The sequence below is a fragment of the Petromyzon marinus genome, chromosome 10, assembly GCF_048934315.1.
Source record: "Petromyzon marinus isolate PM22_M1 ecotype Great Lakes invasive population chromosome 10, UKy_Petmar_22M1.pri1.0, whole genome shotgun sequence".
Taxonomy (NCBI): Eukaryota; Metazoa; Chordata; class Hyperoartia; order Petromyzontiformes; family Petromyzontidae; genus Petromyzon; species Petromyzon marinus.
Genome location: NC_133676.1, coordinates 11,990,888 through 12,018,357, shown reverse-complemented (window position 1 = coordinate 12,018,357; position 27,470 = coordinate 11,990,888). Strand labels below are relative to the sequence as shown.

Sequence of the window (27,470 nt, the reverse complement as noted above, 5' to 3'; positions counted from 1 at the left end):
AAGTTAGCAATGTGGTTCCATTGCTTATTATGTTTTAATGGTGCAGGACATTTGATGAGAGCAATCGTTAATGACTGTCATTTTTTTTTCATCAGATGTAACTCCTTGCGGTGCTACAACACAATTCCCTGAGACGACGCTGACTGAACCACCAACGACAAAGGTGATCAGCGAAACCGCCTCGCCATCTGGAGCCGAGCCAACGATACCATCACGTGGACCAACCGTTCCATGCAGTTCCGCATCTGGACCCACACCGTCACCCACCACAAAACAAATTCCAGTCACTGATATCGTGACGTGTAGCATTCCAGAGACAACACCTGGGTCAGTCACAACGCCTTTCACCAAGACAACTCTGACACCACCGCCAACAACGAAAAATGTTCCTATCACAGAAACGTGTGCACCTCAGTCAACACCACCATCATCTGGATCTACTGTTCCATGCATTCCAACAACAAACGTTGTCCCAGACACAACTCCTTCTGTTGTTACAACCGTGACACCACCACCAAGCAGTAAGAACCCTCCACCTCCAGAAACACCTCCTCCATGTGGTGGTTCTTCTACAGGTCAACCAGGAGCTCCCTGCAGCAGTTCTACAGCTTCAACACCTCCACCTACAACCAAAATCATTCCCATAGAGACAACAGTTCCACCATGTGGTTCGAGCAGTCCATGCAGTCCTCCAGTCTCTGAACAGACCCCTGCACCAACAACGAAAGTAATCCCAGTTCCCGATGGTGTTACCTGCAGCCCAGGGACTTCACCTGGATCAGGACCAATACCTTGCTCAACGCCACCACCTTCCACCGTGACAACTCTTACTCCTCCACCAAGCACAAAGGTCGTCTCATCTGCAGAAACATGTGCACCTGGTGTTACACCATGTGGCTCCGTGACACCTGCACCAGAGGTTCCCTGCAGTTCTACAACGCCAGTTACCAAAACAACCCTGACAACTGCTCCAGTGTCTAAAATTAGCACGGTCAGTGAATCACCAGCACCAGGTGGCTCTACAAGCCCATGCAGTCCACTTACTCCACCTCCTACTACAAAGATATCTCCACCTTCAACAGTTGTTCCTTGCAGCAGTCCAGATGTTACGCCACTAATCACAGACTTGACACCCGCCTGTTCTACTCCTTCAATATCAACAACTGCAACCCCAATTCCAACCACAAAGATCATCACTGAAACGGCACCGCCAAGTGGGAGTGAAACGACACCCCCACCATGTGGATCTACAGGTCCATGCGGTTCAACACCTCCACCTGGTACAGGCATAACCACAATCAGCACGTCAACCCCTGTGTCCAAGTCAACACTGACACCACCTCCAATCACTAAAGAGATACCTCCTGTTGTAACAACCTGTCCACCTGCATCTACAACGCCTGTGACTGGCCCGACAGCTCCATGCAGCCCAACAACAACATCTGGACCGGAGACAACACCTTATGGTAGCACAACACTGGTCACAACACCAATTACTAACATCATTTCCACGACGCCTCCTAGTGGTTCTACAATTTCTTGCAGTCCCACATCTTCAGCTGTACCAACAACAAAGTTGGTGTCAACTACTGGAATCCCAATTTGCAGTACGCCTGTTACACCCCCAGTAACAGACGTAACACCTTGCTCCACAAATCCACCTCTCACAAAATCAACTCTGACTCCACCACCAGACACCAAAGTCACCTCAATTATTACAAGCACCTTACCAACAACACCTCCACCATGTGGGCCGACAGGGCCCTGTAGTCCAACACCAACGCCTGTGCCTGGCTCAACTCCATGCAGTACGGAAATGCCTTTCACAACGACCAAAGTGACCCCACCCCCATCCACAAAAGTAATCCCTACGACCGAAATAACATGTTCACCAGGATCACCAGTTCCTTCACCTGGATCTACGGTACCATGTAGTCAAACTACATCTGGACCTGGCACGACAACACCATCACCAACAACCAAAGCTGTAACAAGCATACAAGAGACAACGCCTCCTCCATGTGGATCTACAGGACCTTGCAGTTCCATATCAACAGCTGCACAAGAAACAACCCCATGCGGTGGTGACACATCATTCACCAAGACCACACTAACGCCACCACCTACCACTAAGTCCATAATATCAGAAACACCAGCTCCATGCGGATCAACCGTTCCTTGCAGTTCTGCATCTGGACCTACACCATCACCCACCACAAAACAAATTCCAGTCACTGATATCGTGACGTGTAGCATCCCAGAGACAACACCTGGGTCAGCCACGACACCTTTCACCAAGACAACTCTAACACCACCACCAACAACGAAAAATGTTCCTATCACAGAAACATGTGCACCTCAACCAACACCACCATCATCTGGATCTACAATTCCATGTAGTCCAACAACAAGCGTTGTCCCAGATACAACTCCTTCTGTTGTTACAACCGTGACTCCACCACCAAGCAGTAAGAACCCTCCACCTCCAGAAACACCTCCTCCATGTGGGGGTTCTTCTACAAGTCAACCAGGAGCTCCCTGCAGCAGTTCCATAGCTCCAATACCTCCACCTACAACCAAAATCGTTCCCATAGAGACAACAGTTCCTCCATGTGGTTCGAGCAGTCCATGCAGTCCTCCAGTTTCTGAGCAGACCCCTGCACCAACAACAAAAGTAATCCCAGTTCCCGATGTGGTGACCTGCAGTCCAGGGACTTCACCTGCAACAGGGCCAATACCTTGCTCAACGCCACCACCTTCAACGACTCTGACTCCACCACCAAGCACAAAGATCGTCTCAACTCCAGAACCATTCGCACCTGGAGTTACCTCATGTGGCTCTGTTACACCTGCACCAGCGGTTCCATGCAGTTCCACAATTCCTGATACCAAGACGACCCTGACAACTGCTCCAGTGTCTAAAATAAGCACGGCCAGTGATTCGCCAGCACCATGTGGCTTTACAAGTCCACTTACTCCACCTCCCACTACAAAAATATCTCGTCCTGCAACAGTTGTGCCTTGCAGCAATCCAGATGTTACGCCACTAATCAAAGACTTGACACCTGCCTGTTCTACTCCTTCAATCTCAACAACTGCAACCCCAATTCCAACCACAAAGATCGTCACTGAAACGGCACCGCCAAGTGGGAGTGAAACGACACCCCCACCATGTGGATCTACAGGTCCATGTGGTTCAACACCTCCACCTGCTACAGGCATAACCACAATCATCACTTCCACGCCTGTCTCCAAGTCAACACTGACACCACCTCCAGTCACGAAAGAAATCCCTCCTATCGTGACAACCAGTCCACCTGCATCTACAACTCCTGTGAGTGGTTCTACAGCTCCATGCAGCCCAACAACAACATCTGGACTTGACACAACACCTTCCAGTGGCACAACGCCTGTCACTAAACCACCCATTTCAACAGCTATTACGAAAGAAATTACCACCATATCTCCATCCAGTCCTTCAAATCCATGCAGTGCTACTTCATCAATTATTTCAACCACAAAGGTTGACTCAACTACAGGTATTCCAATCTGCAGCACAACCGTACCACCTCCTGTAACAGACACAACAACTGGATTCACCTCACCACCTCCCACGAAGTCAACTCTGACTCCACCACCAGACAGTAAAGCTACCACTGGTGTTACAAGCTCCTTACCAACAACACCTTCACCATGTGGGCCTTCAGGGCCTTGCAGTTCAACACCAACGCCTGTGCCTGGCTCTTCTCCATGCAATACGGAAACCCCCTTCACAACGACCAAAGTCACCCCACCTCCATCCACAAAAGTCATCCCTCCTACTGAAATAACAAGTGCGCCAGGATCACCAGTTCCTTCACCTGGATCTACGGTACCATGTAGTCCATCAACATCTGGACCTGGCACAACAGCACCACCAACAACCAAAGCTGTAATAAGCATACAAGAGACAACGCCTCCTCCATGTGGATCTACAGGCCCTTGCAGTTCCATATCAACACCTGGACAAGACACAACGCCTTGCGGTGGTGACACATCATTCACCAAGACCACACTAACGCCACCGCCTACCACTAAATCCATAATAGCAGAAACACCAGCTCCATGTGGCCCAACCATTCCATGCAGTTCCGTATCTGGACCTACACCGTCACCCACCACAAAACAAATTCCAGTCACTGATATCGTGACGTGTAGCATTCCAGAGACAACACCTGGGTCAGACACAACACCTTTCACCAAGACAACTCTAACACCACCACCAACAACGAAAAATGTTCCTATCACAGAAACATGTGCACCTCAACCAACACCACCATCTTCTGGATCTACAGTTCCATGTAGTCCAACAATAAGCGTTGTCCCAGATACAACTCCTTGCGTTGTTACAACCGTGACTCCACCACCAAGCAGTAAGAACCCTCCACCTCCGGAAACACCTCCTCCATGTGGTGGTTCTACTACTTGTCAACCAGGAGCTCCCTGCAGCAGTTCTACAGCTCCAACACCTCCACCTACAACCAAAATCATTCCCATAGAGACAACAGTTCCACCATGTGGTTCGACCAGTCCGTGCAGTCCTCCAGTCTCTGAACAGACCCCTGCACCAACAACGAAAGTAATCCCAGTTCCTGATGGTGTTACCTGCAGCCCAGGGACTTCACCTGGATCGGGACCAATACCTTGCTCAACGCCACTACCTTCAACTTCTGTAACTCCTCCACTAAGCACAAAGGTCGTCTCACCTCCAGAACCATGCGTACCTGGAGTAACACCAAGCAGCTCTGTTACATCTGCACCAGAGGCTCCCTGCAGTTCCACAACGCCCATTACCAAGACAACCCTGACAACTGCTCCAGTGTCTAAAATTAGCACGGTCAGTGAATCGCCAGCACCAGGTGGCTCTACAAGCCCATGCAGTTCACTTTCTCCACCTCCTACTACAAAGATATCTCCACCTTCAACAGTTGTGCCTTGCAACAATCCAGATGTTACGCCATTAATCAAAGACTTGACACCTGCCTGTTCCACACCTTCAATCTCAACAACTGCAAATCCAGTTCCAACCACGAAAGTCATCACTGAAACAACACCGCCAAGTGTGTCTGAATCCACAGTTCCCCCATGTGGATCTACAGGTCCATGTGGTCCAACACCTCCACCATCCAGCCCCACAACACCATTCACAAAGACAACGCTGACTCCACCTCCAGTCACTAAAGAAATCCCTCCTGTTGTGACAACTTGTGCACCTGGATCAACAACACCTGGAAGTGGCCCCACAGCTCCATGCAGCCCAACAACACAACCCGGACCAGACTCCACACCTTGTTCTGGCAGCACAACACCTGCCGTGACACCAATCCCTCAAATACTCTCTACCATAGTTGAGCCACCTCCATGTGGATCTTCTCCTTCATGCAGTTCCACATCTACAGTTACACCGACAACCAAGTTGGCCTCAACCACTGGTATTCCAATTTTCAGTAGTCCGGTGACCCCACCAGTACCAGATACAACAGCTCCATGCACAACACCACCTCCAACGAAACCAACTCTGACTCCACCACCACCAACGCAAGTCATAACTAGCACAGGCATACCACCTCCATGCGATTCTTCTCCTTCATGCAGTTCCACGTCTTCAGTCACTCCAACAACGAAGTTAGTCTCCACCACTGGAATTCCAATTTGCAGCAGTCCGGTGACACCACCAGTATCAGATGCAACAACTGCATTCACAACACCACCACCGCCTCCCACAACATCAAATCTGACTCCACCACCACCAACGATAGTCGTAACTATCACCGGTATAACAAGCACACCACCACCAACATCTCCACCATATGGACCCTCAGGACCTTGCAGTTCAACATCTGCCCCTGTATCCGACACAACTCCCTCAACCAAATCCACACCGAAACAATCACCTAATTATAACATTATCTCGAATAACGTTGTAAGCGACTCAAGCTCGTCCATTGTTTCTAGTCAGTCTAAAATTTCATCCAGTCAGCAAGTAATATGTGGACCAGACTCAAGTGTCTGTGACACCACTGTTCCTGTTGCTCAGACAACTCTTACTCCACCACCAACTACTAAATCAGTCTTAACTGAAGGACCACCGATTGGAAAACAAACAACACTTCCTCCCTGTGGAGCCACCAGTCCATCTAGTCAAGTAACTCCACCAGGTTCAGATGTGACTCTGTCACCTCTACCGACCACCAAATCAGTGACAAGTCCGTCAGGATCAGTTGCACCGTATGGATCTACAGTTCCGTGCAGTCCATCAACAGGACCAGTGCCTGACACAACTTTCACTGCACCACCTACCTCGAAGGGAGTAATTATTTCAGAATGTACAAGTTTGCCATCATCAACAGCTCCTCAATGTGGATCATCTGAATCAAGTAGCACAGGTCCTTCAAGTGCATCGAACTCACCACAGTGCAATACGGAATCACCTTTCACGAAGACCACACTCACTCCGCCCCCATCCACAAAAGTCATCCCTATCAGTGAAATAACATCTGCAACAGGATCACCAGTTCCTTCACCTGGATCTACGGTACCATGTAGTCCAACAACATCTGAACCTGGCACAACACCACCACCAACAAGCAAAGCTGTAACAAGCATACAAGAGACAACACCTCCTCCATGTGGATCTACAGGACCTTGCAGTTCCATTTCAACACCTGCACAAGCCACGACGCCTTGCGGTGGTGACACATCATTTACCAAGACCACACTAACACCACCGCCCACCACCAAGTCCATAATATCAGAAACACCAGCTCCAAGTGGATCAACTGTTCCTTGCAGTTCTGCATCTGGACCGACACCTTCGCCCACCACAAAACAAATTCCCACCACCGAAATTGTAACGTGTAGCATTCCAGAGACAACACCTGGGTCAGTCACAACACCATTCACCAAGACAACTCTGACGCCACCACCAACAACTAAAAATGTTCCTATCACAGTAACGTGTGCACCTCAACCAACACCACCATCATCTGGATCTACAGCTCCATGTAGTCCAACAACAAACGTTGTCCCAGACACAACTCCTTGCGTTGTTACAACCGTGACACCACCACCAAGCAGTAAGAACCCTCCACCTCCAGAAACACCTCCTCCATGTGGGGGTTCTTCAACAAGTCAACCAGGAGCTCCCTGCAGCAGTTCTACAGCTCCAACACCTCCACCTACAACCAAAATCGTTCCCATAGAGACAACAGTTCCACCATGTGGTTCGAGCAGTCCATGCAGTCCTCCAGTTTCTGAACAGACCCCTGCACCAACAACGAAAGTAATCCCAGTTCCCGATGGTGTGACCTGCAGCCCCGGGACTTCACCTGGATCAGGACCAATACCTTGCTCAACGCCACCACCTTCCACCGTGACAACTCTTACTCCTCCATCAAGTACAAAGGTCGTCACAAGCGCAGAAACATGTGCACCTGGAGTTACACCATGCGGCTCCATTACACCTGCACCAGAGGTTCCATGCAGTTCTATAACGCCCGTTACCAAGACAACCCTGACAACTGCTCCAGTGTCTAAAATTAGCACGGTCAGTGAATCGCCAGCACCAGGTGGCTCTACAAGCCCATGCAGTTCACTTTCTCCACCTCCTACTACAAAGATATCTCCACCTTCAACAGTTGTGCCTTGCAACAATCCAGATGTTACGCCATTAATCAAAGACTTGACACCTGCCTGTTCCACACCTTCAATCTCAACAACTGCAAATCCAGTTCCAACCACGAAAGTCATCACTGAAACAACACCGCCAAGTGTGTCTGAATCCACAGTTCCCCCATGTGGATCTACAGGTCCATGTGGTCCAACACCTCCACCATCCAGCCCCACAACACCATTCACTAAGACAACACTGACTCCACCTCCAATCACTAAAGAAATCCCTCCTGTTGTGACAACTTGTGCACCTGGATCAACAACACCTGGAAGTGGTTCTACAGCTCCATGCAGCCCAACAACACAACCCGGATCAGACTCCACACCTTATTCTGGCAGCACAACACCTGCCACCAAGCCACCACTTACGACTCCAATTCCTAAAGTAATTTCCACTGCAGGAATTACGTCTCCATGTGGCTCTGCAATTTCATGCAGTCCCACATCATCAGTTGTACCAACCACCACGTTGTACTCAACAACAAGTATTCCCATTTGCAGCACTCCAGTATCTCCTCCAGTATCAGACACACCTTACTCCACAAATCCACCTCCCACAAAATCAACTCTGACTCCGCCACCAGACAGTAAATTGACTACCGGTATTACGAGCTCTTTACCAACAACAACTCCTCCAAGTGGGTCGACGGAGCCTTGCAGTCCAATATCAACACCTGTACCTGGTTCTACTCCAGGCAGTACGGAAACACCTTTCACGAAAACCACACTTACCCCACCCCCAACGACAAAAGTCATCCCTTCCAGTGAAATAACATGTTCGCCAGGGTCAACAGCCCCTTCATCTGGATCTACAGCACCATGTAGTCCAACAACATCTGGACCTGGAAAAACAACACCACCACCAACCACGAAAGCTGTAACTAGCGTAAAAGAGACAACACCTCCGCCATGTGGATCTACAGGCCCTTGCAGTTCCATATCAACACCTGGACAAGACACAACGCCTTGCGGTGGTGACACATCATTTACCAAGACCACACTAACGCCACCACCTACCACCAAGTCCATAATATCAGAAACACCAGCTCCATGCGGATCAACCGTTCCTTGCAGTTCTGCATCTGGACCTACGCCATCACCAACCACAAAACAAATTCCAGTGACCGAAATTGTGACGTGTAGCATTCCAGAGACAACACCTGGGTCAGTTACAACACCATTCACCAAGACAACTCTGACGCCACCACCAACAACGAAAAATATTCCTATTACAGAAACGTGTGCACCTCAATCAACACCACCATCATCTGGATCTACAGTTCCATGTAGTCCAACAACAAGCGTTGTCCCAGACACAACTCCTTGCGTTGTTACAACCGTAACACCACCACCAAGCAGTAAGAACCCTCCACCTGCAGAAACACCTCCTCCATGTGGTGGATCTACTACTTGTCAACCAGGAGCTCCCTGCAGCAGTTCTACAGCTCCAACACCTCCACCTACAACCAAAATTGTTCCCATAGAGACAACAGTTCCACCATGTGGATCGAGCAGTCCATGCAGTCCTCCAGTTTCTGAACAGACCCCTGCACCAACAACGAAAGTAATCCCAGTTCCCGATGGTGTGACCTGCAGCCCCGGGACTTCACCTGGATCAGGACCAATTCCTTCCTCAACGCCACCACCTTCCACCGTGACAACTCTTACTCCTCCACCAAGCACAAAGGTCGCCACAAGCGCAGAAACATGTGCACCTGGAGTGACGCCATGTGGCTCTGTTACACCTGCACCAGAGGTTCCATGCAGTTCTATAACGCCCGTTACCAAGACAACCCTGACAACTGCTCCAGTGTCTAAAATTAGCACGGTTAGTGAATCACCAGCACCAGGTGGCTCTACAAGCCCATGCAGTTCACTTACTCCACCACCCACTACAAAGATATCTCCCCCTTCAACAGTTGTGCCTTGCAGCAATCCAGATGTTACGCCTGAGACATCTGCCTGTTCTCCTCCTTCAATCTCAACAACTGCAACCCCAATTCTAACCACAAAGATCATTACTGAAACAGCACCGCCAAGTGTGTCTGAATCCACAGTCCCTCCATGTGGATCTACAGGTCCATGTGGTTCAACACCTCCACCATCCAGCCCCACAACCCCATTCACAAAGACAACGCTGACTCCACCTCCAGTCACTAAAGAAATTCCTCCTGTTGTGACAACTTGTGCAGCTGGATCAACAACACCTGGAAGTGGCCCCACAGCCCCATGCAGCCCAACAACACAACCCGGACCAGACTCCACACCTTATTCTGGCACAACACCTGCCACGAAACCAACCACTAAAGTAATCTCTACCACCGTTGAACCACCTCCATGCAGTTCTTCTCCTTCATGCAGTTCCACGTCTTCAGTCACTCCAACAACGAAGTTAGTCTCCACCACTGGTATTCCAATTTGCAGTAGTCCGGTGACACCACCAGTATCAGATGCAACAACTGCATGCTCAACACCACCACCTTCCCCAACGTCAAATCTGACTCCACCACCAACAACGAAAGTCATACCTACCACCGGTATAACAAGCGCACCACCACCAACATCTCCACCATGTGGACCCTCAGGACCTTGCAGTCCAACATCTGCTCCTGTATCTGACACAACTCCCTCAAGCAAATCCACACCTAAACCATCACCAAGTTGTAATATTATTAACTCGAATAACGTAGTAAGTGAATCAAGCACGTCCATTGTTTCTAGTCAGTCTATAAGTTCATCCAGTCAGCAAGTAATTTGTGGACCAGACTCAGGTGTCTGTGACACCACTGTTCCTGTTGCTCAGACAACTCTTGCTCCACCACCAACTACTAAATCAGTCTTAACTGGAGAACCACCGATTGGAAAACAAACAACACTTCCTCCCTGTGGAGCCACCAGTCCATGTAGTCAAGTAACTCCACCAGGTTCAGACGCGACTCTGTCACCTCCACCGACCACAAAATCAGTGACAAGTCCGTCAGGATCAGTTGCACCTTATGGATCGACAGTTCCGTGCAGCTCATCAACTGGACCAGTGCCTGACACAACTTTGACTCCACCACCAACAAAGGGAGTCATTGTTTCAGAAATTAAAAGTTTACCACTATCAACAGCTCCTCCATGTGGATCATCACAGCCATATACAGGTGCTTCCACTGTGTCTAACACACCACCGTGCAACCCAGAAACACCTTTCACAAAGACAACATTGACGCCACCCCCAACCACAAAAGTCATCCCTGTTACTGATTTAACAAACGCGCCAGGATCAACAGTCCTTCCGTGTGGATCTGCAACATCATTTGGGCCAACGATATCCGCATCTGCAACTATCCCTTGTTCCACGATAGCACCATCACCAACAAGCAAAGCTGTGTCAGGCGTACAAGAGACAACACCTCCACCATGTGGATCTACAGGCCCTTGCAGTTCCATATCCACAGCTGCGCAAGAAACAACTCCATGTGGTGGTGACACATCATTCACCAAGACCACACTAACGGCACCGCCTACCACTAAATCCATAATAGCAGAAACACCAGCTCCATGTGGACCAACCGTTCCATGCAGTTCCGTATCTGGACCTACACCATCACCCACCACAAAACAAATTCCAGTCACTGATATCGTGACGTGTATCAATCCAGAGACAACACCTGGATCAGTCACAACACCTTTCACCAAGACAACTCTGACACCACCACCAACAACGAAAAATGTACCTATCACAGAAACATGTGCACCTCAACCAACACCACCATCTTCTGGATCTACAGTTCCATGTAGTCCAACAACAAGCGTTGTCCCAGATACAACTCCTTCTGTTGTTACAACCGTGTCTCCACCACCAAGCAGTAAGAACCCTCCACCCCCAGAAACACCTCCTCCATGTGGGGGTTCTTCTACAAGTCAACCAGGAGCTCCCTGCAGCAGTTCTACAGCTCCAACACCTCCACCTACAACCAAAATCATTCCCATAGAGACAACAGTTCCACCATGTGGTTCGAGCAGTCCATGCAGTCCTCCAGTCTCTGAACAGACCCCTGCACCAACAACGAAAGTAATTCCAGTTCCTGATGGTGTTACCTGCAGCCCAGGGACTTCACCTGGATCAGGACCAATACCTTGCTCAACTCCACTACCTTCAACGTCTGTAACTCCTCCATCAAGCACAAAGGTCGTCTCACCTCCAGAACCATGCGCACCTGGAGTAACACCAAGCGGCTCTGTTACATCTGCATCAGAGTCTCCCTGCAGTTCCACCATGCCCGTTACCAAGACGACCCTGACAACTGCTCCAGTGTCTAAAATAAGCACGGTCAGTGAATCACCAGCACCATCTGGCTCTACAAGCCCATGCAGTCCACTTACTGCACCACCTACTACAAAGATATCTCCACCTTCAACAGTTGTGCCTTGCAATAATCCAGATGTTACTCCACTAATCAAAGATTTGACACCTGCCTGTTCCACACCTTCAATCTCAACAACTGCAAATCCAGTTCCAACCACGAAGGTCATCACTGAAACAACACCGCCAAGTGTGTCTGACTCCACAGTTCCCCCATGTGGATCTACAGGTCCATGTGGTCCAACACCTCCACCATCCAGCCCCACAACACCATTCACTAAGACAACGCTGACACCACCTCCAGTCACTAAAGAAATCCCTCCTGTTGTGACAACTTGTGCACCTGGATCAACAACACCTGGAAGTGGCCCCACAGCTCCATGCAGCCCGACAACACAACCCGGATCAGACTCCACACCTTGTTCTAGCACAACACCTGCCACGACACCAACCACTAAAGTAATCCCAACCACCGTTGAACCTCCTCCATGCAATTCTTCTCCTTCATGCAGTTCCACATCTTCAGTTACACCAACAACCCAGTTGGTCTCAACCACTGGTATTCCAATTTGCAGCACTCCAGCTTCGCCTCCTGTATCAGATACAACTGTAAGCACAGCACCACCCCCTCCGGCGAAGTCAACTCTGACTCCACCACCAGACAGTATAGCTACCACTGGTGTTACAAGCTCCTTACCAACAACACCTCCACCGTGTGGGCCTTCAGGGCCTTGCAGTCCAACACCAACGCCTGTGCCAGGCACAACTCCATGCAATACGGAAACCCCCTTCACAACAACCAAAGTCACCCCACCCCCATCCACAAAAGTCATCCCTCCTACTGAAATAACAAGTGCGCCAGGATCACCAGTTCCTTCACCTGGATCTACGGTACCATGTAGTCCATCAACATCTGGACCTGGCACAACAGCACCACCAACAACCAAAGCTGTAACAAGCATACAAGAGACAACGCCTCCTCCATGTGGATCTACAGGCCCTTGCAGTTCCATATCAACACCTGCACAAGAAACAACCCCATGCGGTGGTGACACATCATTCACCAAGACCACACTAACGCCACCACCTTCCACTAAGTCCATAGTATCAGAAACACCAGCTCCATGCGGATCAACTATTCCTTGCAGTTCTGCATCTGGACCTACACCATCACCAACCACAAAACAAATTCCAGTGACCGAAATTGTAACGTGTAGCATTCCAGAGACAACACCTGGGTCAGTCACAACACCATTCACCAAGACAACTTTGACACCACCACCAACAACGAAAAACGTTCCTATCACAGAAACGTGTGGACCTCAATCAACACCACCATCATCTGGATCTACAGTTCCATGTAGTCCAACAACAAACGTTGTCCCAGACACAACTCCTTGCATTGTTACAACCGTGACACCACCACCAAGCAGTAAGAACCCTCCACCTCCGGCAACACCTCCTCCATGTGGTGGATCTACTACTTGTCAACCAGGAGCTCCCTGCAGCAGTTCTACAGCTCCAACACCTCCACCTACAACCAAAATCATTCCCATAGAGACAACCGTTCCACCATGTGGTTCGAGCAGTCCGTGCAGTCCTCCAGTTTCTGAACAGACCCCTGCACCAACAACGAAAGTAATCCCAGTTCCCGATGTGGTGACCTGCAGCTCAGGGACTTCACCTGGATCAGGACCAATACCTTGCTCAACGCCACCACCTTCCACCGTGACAACTCTTACTCCTCCACCAAGCACAAAGGTCGCCACAAGCGCAGAAACATGTGCACCTGGAGTGACGCCATGTGGCTCTGTTACACCTGCACCAGAGGTTCCATGCAGTTCTATAACGCCCGTTACCAAGACAACCCTGACAACTGCTCCAGTGTCTAAAATTAGCACGGTCAGTGAATCACCAGCACCAGGTGGCTCTACAAGCCCATGCAGTCCACTTACTCCACCACCCACTACAAAGATATCTCCATCTTCAACAGTTGTTCCTTGCAGCAATCCAGATGTTACTCCACTAATCAAAGACTTGACACCTGCCTGTTCCACACCTTCAATCTCAACAACTGCAAATCCAGTTCCAACCACGAAGGTCATCACTGAAACAACACCGCCAAGTGTGTCTGAATCCACAGTTCCCCCATGTGGATCTACAGGTCCATGTGGTCCAACACCTCCACCTTCCAGCCCCACAACACCATTCACTAAGACAACGCTGACTCCACCTCCAGTCACTAAAGAAATCCCTCCTGTTGTGACAACTTGTGCACCTGGATCAACATCACCTGGAAGTGGTCCTACAGCTCCATGCAGCCCAACAACACAACCCGGACCAGACTCCACACCTTATTCTGGCAGCACAACACCTGCCACGACACCAACCACTAAAGTAATCTCTACCACCGTTCAATCACCTCCATGCGATTCTTCTCCTTCATGCAGTTCCACATCTTCAGTAACACCAACAACCAAGTTGGTCTCATCCACTGGTATTCCAATTTGCAGCAGTCCAGTAACACCACCAGTATCAGATGCAACAACTGCATGTTCAACACCACCACCTTCCCCAACGTCAAATCTGACTCCACCACCAACAACGAAAGTCATACCTACCACCGGTATAACAAGCGCACCACCACCAACGTCTCCACCATGTGGACCCTCAGGACCTTGCAGTCCAACATCTGCTCCTGTATCAGACACAACTCCTTCAACCAAATCCACACCGAAACAATCACCTAATTCTAATATTATTATCTCCAATAATGTAGTAAGTGAATCAAGCACTTCCATTGTTTCTAGTGAGTCTGTAAGTTCATCCAGTCAGCAAGTAATATGTGGACCAGACTCAAGCGTTTGTGGCACGAATGTCCCTGTTGCTCAGTCAACTCTTGCCCCACCACCAACTACTAAATCAATCTTGATTGGCCAACCATTGATTGCTAAACAAACAACACTTCCTCCCTGTGGAGCCACCAGTCCATGTAGTCAAGTAACTCCACCAGGTTCAGATGTGACTCTGTCACCTCCACCGACCACTAAATCAGTGGCAAGTCCATCAGGAACAGTTGCACCTTCTGGATCTACTGTTCCCTGCAGTCCATCAACAGGACCAGTACCTGACACAACTTTGACTGCACCACCAACTACGAAGGGAGTTATCAGCAAAATTATAGATTCACCACAGACAACAGTGTCACCATTGGTTTCGTCTAATACAGGACCGACATGTGGATCTGACACAACTCCTTGCAGCAGTGACACGTCACTGACTAAGACAACACTAACGCCACCGCCTACCACCAAGTCCATTGTACCAGAAACACCAGCTCCATGTGGATCAACTGTTCCTTGCAGTTCTGCATCTGGACCGACGCCATCACCGACCACAAAACAAATTCCAGTGACCGAAATTGTAACGTGTAGTATTCCAGAGACAACACCTGGGTCAGTTACAACACCTTTCACCAAGACAACTCTGACACCACCACCAACAACTAAAAATGTTCCTATCACAGAAACGTGTGCACCTCAGTCAACACCTCCATCATCTGGATCTACTGTCCCATGCAGCCCCACAACAAACGTTGTCCCAGTTACAACTCCTTGCGTTGTTACAACCGTGACACCACCACCAAGCAGTAAGAACCCTCCACCTCCAGAAACACCTCCTCCATGTGGTGGTTCTTCTACAGGTCAACCAGGAGCTCCATGTAGCAGTTCTACAGCTCCAATACCTCCACCTACAACCAAAATAATTCCCATAGAGACAACCGTTCCACCATGTGGTTCGAGCAGTCCGTGCAGTCCTCCAGTCTCTGAACAAACCCCTGCACCAACAACGAAAGTAATCCCAGTTCCCGATGGTGTTACCTGCAGCCCAGGGACTTCACCTGGATCAGGACCAATACCTTGCTCAACGCCACCACCTTCCACCGTGACAACTCTTACTCCTCCACCAAGCACAAAGGTCGTCCCATCTGCAGAAACATGTGCACCCGGTGTTACACCATGCGGCTCTGTTACACCTGCACCAGAGGTTCCGTGCAGTTCTACAACGCCCGTTACCAAAACAACCCTGACAACTGCTCCAGTGTCTAAAATTAGCACGGTCAGTGAATCACCAGCACCAAGTGGCTCTACAAGCCCATGCAGTTCACTTTCCCCACCTCCTACTACAAAGATATCTCCACCTTCAACAGTTGTTCCTTGCAGCAATCCAGATGTTACTCCACTAATCAAAGACTTGACACCTGCCTGTTCTACTCCTTCAATATCAACAACTGCAACCCCAATTCCAACCACAAAGATCATCACTGAAACGGCACCGCCAAGTGGGGGTGAAACGACACCCCCACCATGTGGATCTACAGGTCCATGCGGTTCAACACCTCCACCTGGTACAGGCATAACGACAATCAGCACCTCAACGCCTGTGTCCAAGTCAACACTGACACCACCTCCAGTCACTAAAGAAATCCCTCCTGTTGTGACAACCTGTCCACCTGCATCTACAACGTCTGGGAGTGGCGTCACACCTCCGTACAGTCCAACAACACCATCTGGACCCAATACAACACCTTGCGGAAGTGCAGGACCTGTCACGACACCAATTACTTCGGTCATATTTACCACGACAATCATACCTCCATGCGGTTCTACCATTTCATGCAGTACTGCATCTACAGCCGAGCCAACCACCAAGTTAGTTTCAACTACTGGCGTTCCAATTTGCAGCACTCCTGCAACACCTCCAGTGTCGGATACAACAACAGCATGTACAACGCCAATAACGAAGAGCACCCTCACGCCACCGCCTGTCACAAAAGAGATTCCGACCACAGTTGTACCAACTCCATCTGGTTCGACCATTTCGTGCAGTCCAACATCCTCCATTACACCAACGACAAAGTTAGATTCAACTACAGCTGCTCCAATCTGCAGCACACCCGTACCACCTCCTGTATCAGACACAACAACTGGATTCACCTCACCACCTCCCACGAAGTCAACTCTGACTCCACCACCAGACAGTAAAGCTACCACTGGTGTTACAAGTTCCGTACCAACAACAGCTCCGTCGAGTGGGCCTTCAGGGCCTTGCAGCCCAACACCAACGCCTGTGCCAGGCACAACTCCATGCAATACGGAAACTCCTTTCACAACGACCAAAGTCACCCCACCTCCATCCACAAAAGTCACCCCTATCAGTGAAATAACATCTGCAACTGGATCACCAGTTCCTTCACCTGGATCTACGGTACCCTGTAGTCCAACAACATCTGGACCTGGTACAACACCACCACCAACAACCAAAGCTGTAACAAGCATCCAAGAGACAACGCCTCCTCCATGTGGATCTACAGGACCTTGCAGTTCCATATCAACACCTGCACAAGAAACAACCCCATGCGGTGGTGACACATCATTCACCAAGACCACACTAACGCCACCACCTACCACTAAGTCCATAATATCAGAAACACCAGCACCATCTGGATCAACCATTCCTTGCAGTCCTGTATCTGGACCTACGCCATCACCCACCACAAAACAAATTCCAGTGACTGAAATTGTCACGTGTAGCATTCCAGAGACAACACCTGGAGCAGTCACAACGCCATTCACCAAAACAACGCTGACGCCACCACCAACAACGAAAAACGTTCCTATCACAGAAACGTGTGCACCTCAAACAACACCACCATCATATGGATCTACTGTCCCATGCAGCCCCACAACAAACGTTGTCCCAGATACAACTCCTTGCGTTGTTACAACACCTGCTACCAAGACAACTTTGACACCACCACCTAGCACTAAGAATGTGCCTGAAACAAGTGTAACCTCCATTCCGTGCAGTCCTAACCAAACTCAACCAGGTGTTTCATGTAGTACTTCACAAGCCCCAACACCTTCCCCAACAACCAAAATCACTCCCATTGATACAACGGTTCCACCTTGTGGTGCCAGCAGCCCATGCAGTCCCACAGCTTCTGAGCAGACCCCCGCTCCAACCACAAAGGTGACTGAGAGCACCAGTGCGGTTTCCTGCAATGTCCCCGGAACTTCACCAGGAGCAGAAACAACACCTTTCACAAAGACGACTTCGCCAAGTACAAAAGTATCCGCTGTCACCGAGCTGTCTCCTGCACCGATAACAACCCCCTCATGTGGCTCGACCACACCCGGACCAGACGGTTCATGCAGTTCCACAACAGCGGTCACGAAGACAACGCTGACGACAGAGCCAGCCACTAAAATTAGTCTCGTGAGTGAAACCGTTCCACCAGGTGGCTCTACGATTCCGTGCAGTTCGCAGACTCCACCACCAACTACAAAAATACCTTCTAGTCCAAGCGTAGTCACGTGCAGCAATCCAGAGGTTACGCCACTCATAAAGGACTTGACGCCCGCCTGTTCTACACAATCAATCTCAACGGCACCAACGCCAGTACCAACCACAAAGGCCATCACTGAAACAGCCCTACCGCCCGTTTGGGAAACAACAATTCCATCATGTGGATCTACAGGTCCATGTGGTTCAACACCTCCACCATCCAGCCCCACAACACCATTCACAAAGACAACGCTGACTCCACCTCCGGTCACTAAAGAAATCCCTCCTGTTGTGACAACTTGTTCGCCTGTATCAACAACACCTGGAAGTGGCCCTACAACTCCATGCAGCCCAACAACACAATCCGGACCTGACACGACACCTGGTTCTGGCACAACACCTGCCACGACACCAACCACTAAAGTAATCCCAACCACCGTTGAACCACCTCCATGCAGTTCTTCTCCTTCATGCAGTTCCACATCTGCAGTTACACCAACAACCAAGCTGGTCTCAACTACTGGTATTCCAATTTGCAGCAGTCCGGTGACACCTCCAGTATCAGATACAACAGCTCCATGCATAACACCACCACCTCCAACGGTACCAACTCTGACTCCACCACCACCAACGAAAGCCATAACTACCACGGGTATAACAAGCTCACCACCCACAACGGCTCCACCATGTGGATCAGTACCTTCTAGTCCAACATCTGCACCCGTGACTGGCACAACTCAGTGCAATCCAGAAACTCCTTTCACAACGACCAAACTGACACCTCCACCTTCGACCAAAGTTGACACTACTACAGCACCGCCACCAACCACGACTGCTCCGTCTGGCTCAACAGTGACATGCAGTCCTTCAACGACGCCCGGATCAAGCACCGGACCTTGTAGCACCCTTACACCTCCCCCGACGACAAAGGCAGTCACTTTAACAGAAATAACAAGTATACCACCATCAACACCTCCACCTTGTGGTTCAACAGTTCCATGCAGTTTAACGACAACTGGGGGCCCTGACTCAACTACACCTTTTACAAAGACCACGCTGACACCACCACCGACTACCAAATCCGTCCCAGTCACAGAAATACCAACTCCATGTAGTTCGACTGTTCCCTGCAGTCCCTCCTCTGAGATCACCCCTGTTCCCACAACAAAACAGGTCCAGACAACTGTTATTGTCACGTGTAGCATTCCAGAAACAACACCCGGGCCAGTCACAACTCCATTCACCAAAACAACACTGACACCACCACCAACGACGAAAAACGTTCCTGTCACAGAAACGTGCGCACCTCAGACAACTCCACCATTATCCGGATCTACTGTTCCATGCAGTCCAACAACAAACGTTGTCCCAGACACAACTCCTGGCGTTGTTACAACCGTGACACCACCACCAACCACGAAAGTAATTCCTCCTAAAACAGACATATCTGAGGTAACACCTCCACCATGTGGCTCTACATCATCACAACCAGGAACTCCATGTAGTACAGCAGCTTCTACACCTCCACCTACAACCAAAATCACTCCAGTAGAGACAACTGTTCCATCATCTGGTTCAAGCAGCCCATGCAGTCCTACGGCTTCTGAACAGACTCCTGCTCCAACCACAAAAATAATTAGCACCAGTCTGCCAACTTGCAGTGTTTTGGAATCGACTCCAGGAATAGACACACCTTGCTCAGCGTCAACTATAGCACCAACGACAAAAGAAATCCCTATCACGGAAATCACAGGTTTACCACAGACCACATCTCCCCCGGGTGGATCTTCTGGACTGTATAGCACAGCACCACCGCCTGCATCCGATTCCCCCCAATGCAATACTGAAACGCCTTTCACAAAAACTACACTGACACCTCCCCCGGTCACCAAAGCGTCAGAAACGACAGCTCCTTCCTGCGGATCTACTGTTCCAAGCAGTCAACCAACATCACAGTCTAATGCAATTCCCTGTGGAACCCTCACACCACCACCAACCACAAAAGCAATTGTTGTTACAGAAGCAACGGGGATACCACAAACAACTGCTCCATCATGTCAAACCACTGCAGGCTCGTCATCCACACCTGCACAAGAAACAACTCCATGTGGTGACAACACACCCTTCACGAAGACCACATTAACACCTCCATCTTCCACCAAGTCTGTTGCTGTCATCTCAGAAGTACCAGCTCCATGCGTATCAACCGTTCCTTGCAGTTCTGCATCTGGACCTACGCCATCACCCACCACAAAACAAATTCCAGTGACTGAAATTGTGACGTGTAGCATTCCAGAGACAACACCTGGATCAGTCACAACACCATTCACCAAGACAACGCTGACGCCACCACCAACAACGAAAAACGTTCCTATCACAGAAACGTGTGCACCTCAAACAACACCTCCATCATCTGGATCTACTGTCCCATGCAGCCCCACAACAAACGTTGTCCCAGTTACAACTCCTTGCGTTGTTACAACCGTGACACCACCACCAAGCAGTAAGAACCCTCCACCTCCAGAAACACCTCCTCCATCTGGTGGTTCTTCAACAAGTCAACCAGGAGCTCCCTGCAGCAGTTCTACAGCTCCAACACCTCCACCTACAACCAAAATCATTCCCATAGAGACAACAGTTCCACCATGTGGTTCGAGCAGTCCGTGCAGTCCTCCAGTCTCTGAACAGACCCCTGCACCAACAACGAAAGTAATCCCAGTTCCCGATGGTGTTACCTGCAGCCCTGGAACTTCACCTGCATCAGGATCAACACCTTGCTCAACGCCACCACCTTCCACCAAGACAACTCTTACTCCTCCACCAAGCACAAAGCAAGTGCCCATTACAGAGGTAAGGAGTGTAGCAATAACAACAGCTCCTGCAAGTGGGTCTACAGGCCCATGCAGCCAATCGACAACGTCTGGATCTGATGTCTCTTCGTGCAGCACTACAGTCCCATCATCCAAGACAACTCTGACACCACAACCGACCACCAAAAATATCATTCCAGAATCAACAGGTTCAATTCAATCAACAACGTATGCATGTGTTTTCACGACTCCGGGACCAGAGAGTAGTTCCAGTTCATCAACCCCGATCACCAAAACAACTCTGTCAACAATACCGACCACTAAAGTTGCCCCTGGCCCAGAGGCAACCACCGCTCCTTGTGGGTCTGTGAGTTCATTAAGTCCTATTGCTACATCGGGGATAGACATCACGACTTGCAATCCTGAAACGCCGTTTACCCAGACGACGCTCACGACAGCACCGAGCGCTAAAATTGCATCCAGCACAGCGCCGATAAGTGTGGGTGAAGTAACCTCTGCGTGTGGCCCCACAACACCGGGACAAGACATCCTGACATCACCGTCAATCATTGATGTTGTGTCTACACCTGCGTCAGGTGGCTCTTCGGGCCCTTGCAGTCCAACAACACCTGTGTCCATCACAACCGTGAGCAGCACCACGGTGCCCATCACGAAAACGGAACCACCGACAACGAAAGTTGACATCACAACGGGCGTCATTGTAACAATCCCTCCATATGGCTCTACAACTCCTGGCTCTGGTGTCCCTTGTGAATCGACAACAGCCGTTAGCAAGACTACAGTGGTGCCATCCGCAATCAAAGATGTCGTCCCTCCAGCTGAAACAAGTATAAGTCCATGCAGTTCCACAGTGGTTGGGCCGAACTCGACACCTTGTGGCGTTTCAACATCTACCCCATCGCCAACTACCAAAGGCACTGTCATTTCAGGAGAAACGCCATCGTGTAGCTCTGCAATCCCATGCGGTTCTACATCACCACCCTTGCCACCACCAACTGTAAACATGGTTCCAGTTGATGGCGTTGTAACTTGCAGTGTTACAGAGTCATCACCGGGCTCAGGATCAAATATAATACCACAAGGCACAAACATCATCTCTACCACAGTGCCATGTGGAAGCGAGATTCTCCCTCAAAGTGGCTCAACGGGTCCATATGGTCCAACAACAGCTGGGGCATATTCATCTCTGTGCAGTACCACAACACCTATCACCAAGACCACTCTGACACCACCTCCAGTCACTAAGGAAATCCCTCCCGTTGTAACAACCCCATGTGGTTCCAACATTCCATGCAGTACTACATCACCGGTTACTCCTCCACCAACGACAAAAGTGAACCCGATTACTGGGATTGTAACTTGCAGTCCTCCAGAGACCTCACCAGACACAGGTGTAACGGCATCTGTCACTACACCTCTCACACCACCGCCAAGCACAAAGGTCAGCCCATCTGGCGAAACAGCACCTCCATGTGGGTCGACAAGTCCCAGTGGTTCAACCCTGCCGCCTGGCTCGGTCACGCCAACTTGCAGCATCGCCGAATCAACGGCGCCCACCAAAGTTGCCTTCGCCCCAGGAGCAGTCCCGCCGGGCGATTCATCCAGTGCGTGCAGCGCAACGACATCTTCACCGACACCGCTGCCGACCACGAAGGAAGTTTCAATCACGACCGTAGCTTGCAGCCCTCTGGAGACAACGTCGCCGCTGACCAAGACAACGCTCCCGCCGGCGAACAAAGACACGGCGGACGCAGCCTGCACAACCCCGTCGAGCGCTGCTGTTGTGAGCGAGACTACACCTCCTTCGCGCGGGTCCTCCGTGCCGTGCGGTCCGACCACATCCGGACAAGCCAGCTCTGCCTGCAGCACCACAACGCCTTTCACGAAGACGACTTTAACACCACCGCCGGTCACCAAACTTTCAACAGACAACGCGGCTCCGTGCTCAGCAGGAACAGGCCTCGTGGCTCCGACTGGTCCGACGTGTGGCTCTGTCAGCGAGAGCGGTCCCTCGTCTTCGCCGGCGCAAACAACGCCCGTTGTGTGCTCATCGTCGAGCGGTTCTGCTCCCTGTAGCCCCGTCGATGTCTCCTCCATCAAGGCGGTGGTGAATCAATTGCCGGATGCTCCATGCACGACCACGTGCAGCCCCGCCGAACAGAAGTCTCCCAAGCTCGTGGCGTCCATCGTCTCCAAACTTAAGCCCGAGGCAGTGGGTGAGTTCACTCACAAATTTACCATCCTCCTTACCGAAGCTATACGACTTTTGTTCGTTGGAAATGCATACTCTTTGGTTAACTACTTCGGTAGCTCACACATTGTCGATTCAACAGTTAGGTGTAACACTTATGCTCATGGTGCATGTGTCATGAGCACTTGTGTAAGGATCAGTTATTATGCATTGTAATTTGTTGACGTAAACCCTAGATCCAGTAATAATCAGGACAACATGCAAATCATAATATTTACAGCTTCAACAAGGGACCTCCTTTGCCAATACCAAAATATGAGAATAGGGTTTCCCCCTTTTATCTGCCAACAAAAGCCTTTTGGCGTCCTCTGGTCTAACACCGTTTGAGACGAGAATCAAAAGAAAGCTGTCTCTGGTATGGACCAATCAGTTTCAAAGACAATGCATATTTTATCAGAATATTTTGTTTGCATTTAGACCACAAGTATTGTGGTTAATGCAGACATGATTCATTGTAAAAGGTTTCAGTTTGGTGTTTTAACAACTTAACACCTGTTTCGTTGCCAGATAAAAGGGGAAAAACCTATTCTCATATTTACAGCTTTTAAAGAGACGCATTCGTCTTTTATAAAACAATGGGTTACCTAACCTATATGAATACATTTTGATTCAAACAACCTGAATTGGAGAGAGGGGTGGCAAGCGGTTAGCACACTGAACAACAAACCATGCGACCTGAGTTAAATTCCCTGCCATGGCTAGCATTTGTGGCGAGAGGAGCGATGTCTGAATTCATCCTGGGGGCCCCTATCACCAATCAATACTCATCAGCATGGTTGACAAATGGCCAGCCGATCCACGTGGAACTTCACCAGGCAGTCGGCAACCTGCGGCTCCGAAGCCGCACGCACGCGGCTCTTTTAAGCAACTGCTTTCTGGCGTTGTTCATTCAGGACCACCGTCTCCCATTCATATGCATTGCTGCACTTGAAATATTGAGGGGTGTTTTTGTTTTTTTGTTTTACCGAATTGGAAAAATAATGGCTCTTCTTGATATTTCAGCGACCGACGCCCGAACTGCAACAGTGTGCTGAGTGAGGCCTTTATGTAAAAGTGCAATTGAAAAAATGGCCCTACATTTGAATCGAGCTGAGCTGTTTCTTAGACTACCACCCCCCCCACCCCAGTGATCGACGCAATGCCATGTTCCCCCGTGCATGGCGGCGCAGTGCTGCCCGGAGCGTGCCCGGGACTCTGCGACACGTCTCACTGTCCCGCGCCGTGCCCGGCTGGCACCGTGTGCGATGGCCTCAAGTGCGTGGACCCGGCAGACTGCCCCTGCTTCGTGAGAGGCATCGCTCGCAAGGTGACCAACGGCGCCTTCACTCGGCTTGTCACCTTGCTTGTTCTGTTTGATTTTTGCTTTCTTCCTCTTCTTGACGTAACGGTATCTGTTAACCTTTTCCGGGATAGTAGATGTCCCGATTTTGGTCAGCTAGGTAATAATGCACAATGCGAGCGTGTAGGGGTTTTTTGTTTGTTTTCTCCCTCGTCTGGTATTACGAGATATTATTATTTCCGTATGTGCTGGGGTGTTTCGCACCGCAGAGGTGGTGGCATCCATAAAGTTCATGCACGGGCGAATGTTTGGTAAATTTACGTCCGATTTATTGAGAAATTTGCTGAATTCTCCGTGAACATTTGTTGGGTAACCATGGCGATGTGTTTTCGCAGTTTAGTAAAGGTTTTCACTTCGTCCATAGTGGATTTAACAATGTGTTCTTATGCTATGTATATATAAGCATGCATTCATTCCTTATTTAGTAAATTCAGAAAGAGGAATAATGAGTATAATGACATTTACACAGGAAATCCTCAATAAGTCTCAATACTCTTATTTAAGGAGGGTCCTGCATTGGGACGTTTGATCAAATATATCGAGAGGGACTGTGATGAGGCTGTTTCACTTTCAACAGCTGTGCCTTGATTGATTAAGGCAATAATTCAATCCACATATCGTATTAAGTTGAAGTCTGACTACATTCCCTTTAAATCTACTGTAATATTACAGTATTATCTAAAAAAGTAGTACAAAAAAACACATGGCCAGCAAATTAGGGCTTCAGTAAGAATATAAGTACTGATTGGATTATTGAGCTCAGCCTCTCGTAGACCTTATGTCACTCGATATTGACCCGATCGAAATCCCAACATCAATGACAAGTGGAATGTCAGCCTGTCCTGGACCTTCTGTAGGCTGGCTTTGCCTTCAACGAATACCTTCTTCACTGTGTTCACAGAGGTTAAAAAAGTAATAGGACGGGTGTGCATTGCCGTTCAATCCCATTTCACGAGGCCTTCGCCCAATCAGGCGCTGCTGAAACGTCGTTGTTTCTGTTCCGTTTCGTGTTTCCCGAATGCAGAGCGGTTACATCTGGAAGGAGAATTCAGGCTGCACCACGTGCATGTGTGTTGCTGGGCAGACGCAGTGCGTGGATGAGCAGTGCAGCATCTGCTCCTGTGCTGAGGTTCGTGCGCGGCGGCCCGCACAGCTCAACTTGCTCCTGCTGTCAGAAACTACGACAGCATTTTAGTGATGACATTGTCTGCCTCTCTGTCCGCCTGCCTGCCGGCCTGTCTGACTACCTGCTTTTGTGCGTGTTAATTTGGTGTTCTTCCCCGCACCTCCGATTAGCACAGTTGGCTACATACGGTGCAAAAAAAGTTCAACAGACATGAACTATTTTTTTTTACTGTAAACTTATTTTTTTATTTTCGCAGGTCAGAGTCCACTGAGCTACATAGCTCTTTTTCAGATGTGACTTTTTCACAAATGACAGCCTAATGAAGTGGCTTATCACGTGGAAATTCATAGCAGCCAAATACTCTACATGTACATACATTGGTCTGTCTGCCTGTCTGAATACTTGTCTTTCTCCTTGCTTGTCTGGCTACCTGCCTGTTTCTCCAACTGACTGTCTGGTTGTCTGTCCGCGTCTTCTGTTCACATTAGGGTGAGCACCCGGTGGTTCCAGAGGGCGAGTGCTGTCCAGTGTGCGTGCCTATGCCGTACGCATGCAGGGACCAGCGTGGAAATGAATACAGGGTGAGCTGCTCGACACGTAGTTTTTTCGTTTGTTCACCATGAAGCATCCATCAACATAGGTAGAGACCATGCCCCTCTCTTGTCTGAGTGCTCGATGTGGATAGCGGAGGCCAATCACAGTGAGCAGAAAGCATCACTCAACGAGTGAAATTCATTGCGATGCAAAAAATTGCTAGATTCTAACCAGCAAGCCAGGTGTCATAATTAAAGCGCTATCTAATTATTTTAAAATTTGTATTTTCGTGATACAATTATTTCAATTCAATATTCATAATGGTGAAATATTTTTTTGTTAAACATTCAATTACAATGCGGGGCAACGTTATCACCAGTGGGCAGTGCAGCAAAAATAAGTTGTCTTACTGTACTACGCTGCGACGTCTATGCCAACCGCCTTCACCAGCACACATCGGCCAGCGTGGTGAAATATGGTTGACGAACCCCAACGTCCCGCCCGGCCGTGGGTAGGCCCTGATCCAAAGGTGAACAGATTAAAAGGGGCTGTACATGTACGCGCGTTCATGCGGACCAACGAATTAACGAATGGCTGCTCCTGTCCCCCCCCCCCCCACCCCCCGGTTGCTCGTGACCCCGCCGTGCTGTCTTCCGTTTGAATGCCGCGTCGCGCAGCTGGGCGAGGTGTTCACGCTCCCGTACGACACGTGCCAGCAGTGCACCTGCACGGAGGCCGGCCTCTCTTGCTCGATCGTTGTCTGCGCCGACACCAGCAGGCCCTGCTGTGGGACCAACGAGATGCTCGTGCAGGTCAACGTGGGAGCATGCTGCCCCGTATATGAGTGCGGTACGGCTCATCTTTGTTTCGAACTTGATTTCATGGAAATGCAAAATAGCGGGGTTTTTTTTAAACATTTTGTTTTATTACAATCGACTCGATGCAACTCGGGTCATCGTCACAAAATAGGTAACGTTTAG

General features: G+C 49.7%; 2 protein-coding genes across 2 annotated transcripts; both read left to right on the top strand.

Moving 5' to 3' along the window:
* Window positions 1-106: 106 nt before the first annotated feature.
* Window positions 107-24,620, top strand: LOC116941147 (uncharacterized). Its single transcript, XM_076066176.1, has one exon. It carries the CDS (start codon window positions 1,817-1,819, stop codon window positions 23,645-23,647), a length of 21,831 nt encoding a protein of 7,276 aa, XP_075922291.1. The 5' UTR covers window positions 107-1,816; the 3' UTR covers window positions 23,648-24,620.
* On the top strand, window positions 24,617-27,470 carry LOC142924196 (cysteine-rich motor neuron 1 protein-like). Its single transcript, XM_076066008.1, has 4 exons — window positions 24,617-24,797; window positions 25,855-25,959; window positions 26,445-26,537; window positions 27,168-27,470. Exons 1-4 carry the CDS (start codon window positions 24,630-24,632, stop codon window positions 27,468-27,470), a joined length of 669 nt encoding a protein of 222 aa, XP_075922123.1. The 5' UTR covers window positions 24,617-24,629.

What these genes read in the sequence shown, in the direction of transcription:
- LOC142924196 (XM_076066008.1), top strand. Translation starts at nt 24,630, where the DNA reads ATGCCATGTTCCCCCGTGCATGGCGGCGCAGTGCTGCCCGGAGCGTGC. An exon ending in GCATCTGCTCCTGTGCTGAG is followed by an intron (nt 25,960 to 26,444) that starts GTTCGTGCGCGG and finishes TGTTCACATTAG; the next exon opens with GGTGAGCACCCGGTGGTTCC. An exon ending in AGCGTGGAAATGAATACAGG is followed by an intron (nt 26,538 to 27,167) that starts GTGAGCTGCTCG and finishes CGCGTCGCGCAG; the next exon opens with CTGGGCGAGGTGTTCACGCT.
- LOC116941147 (XM_076066176.1), top strand. Translation starts at nt 1,817, where the DNA reads ATGCCTTTCACAACGACCAAAGTGACCCCACCCCCATCCACAAAAGTA.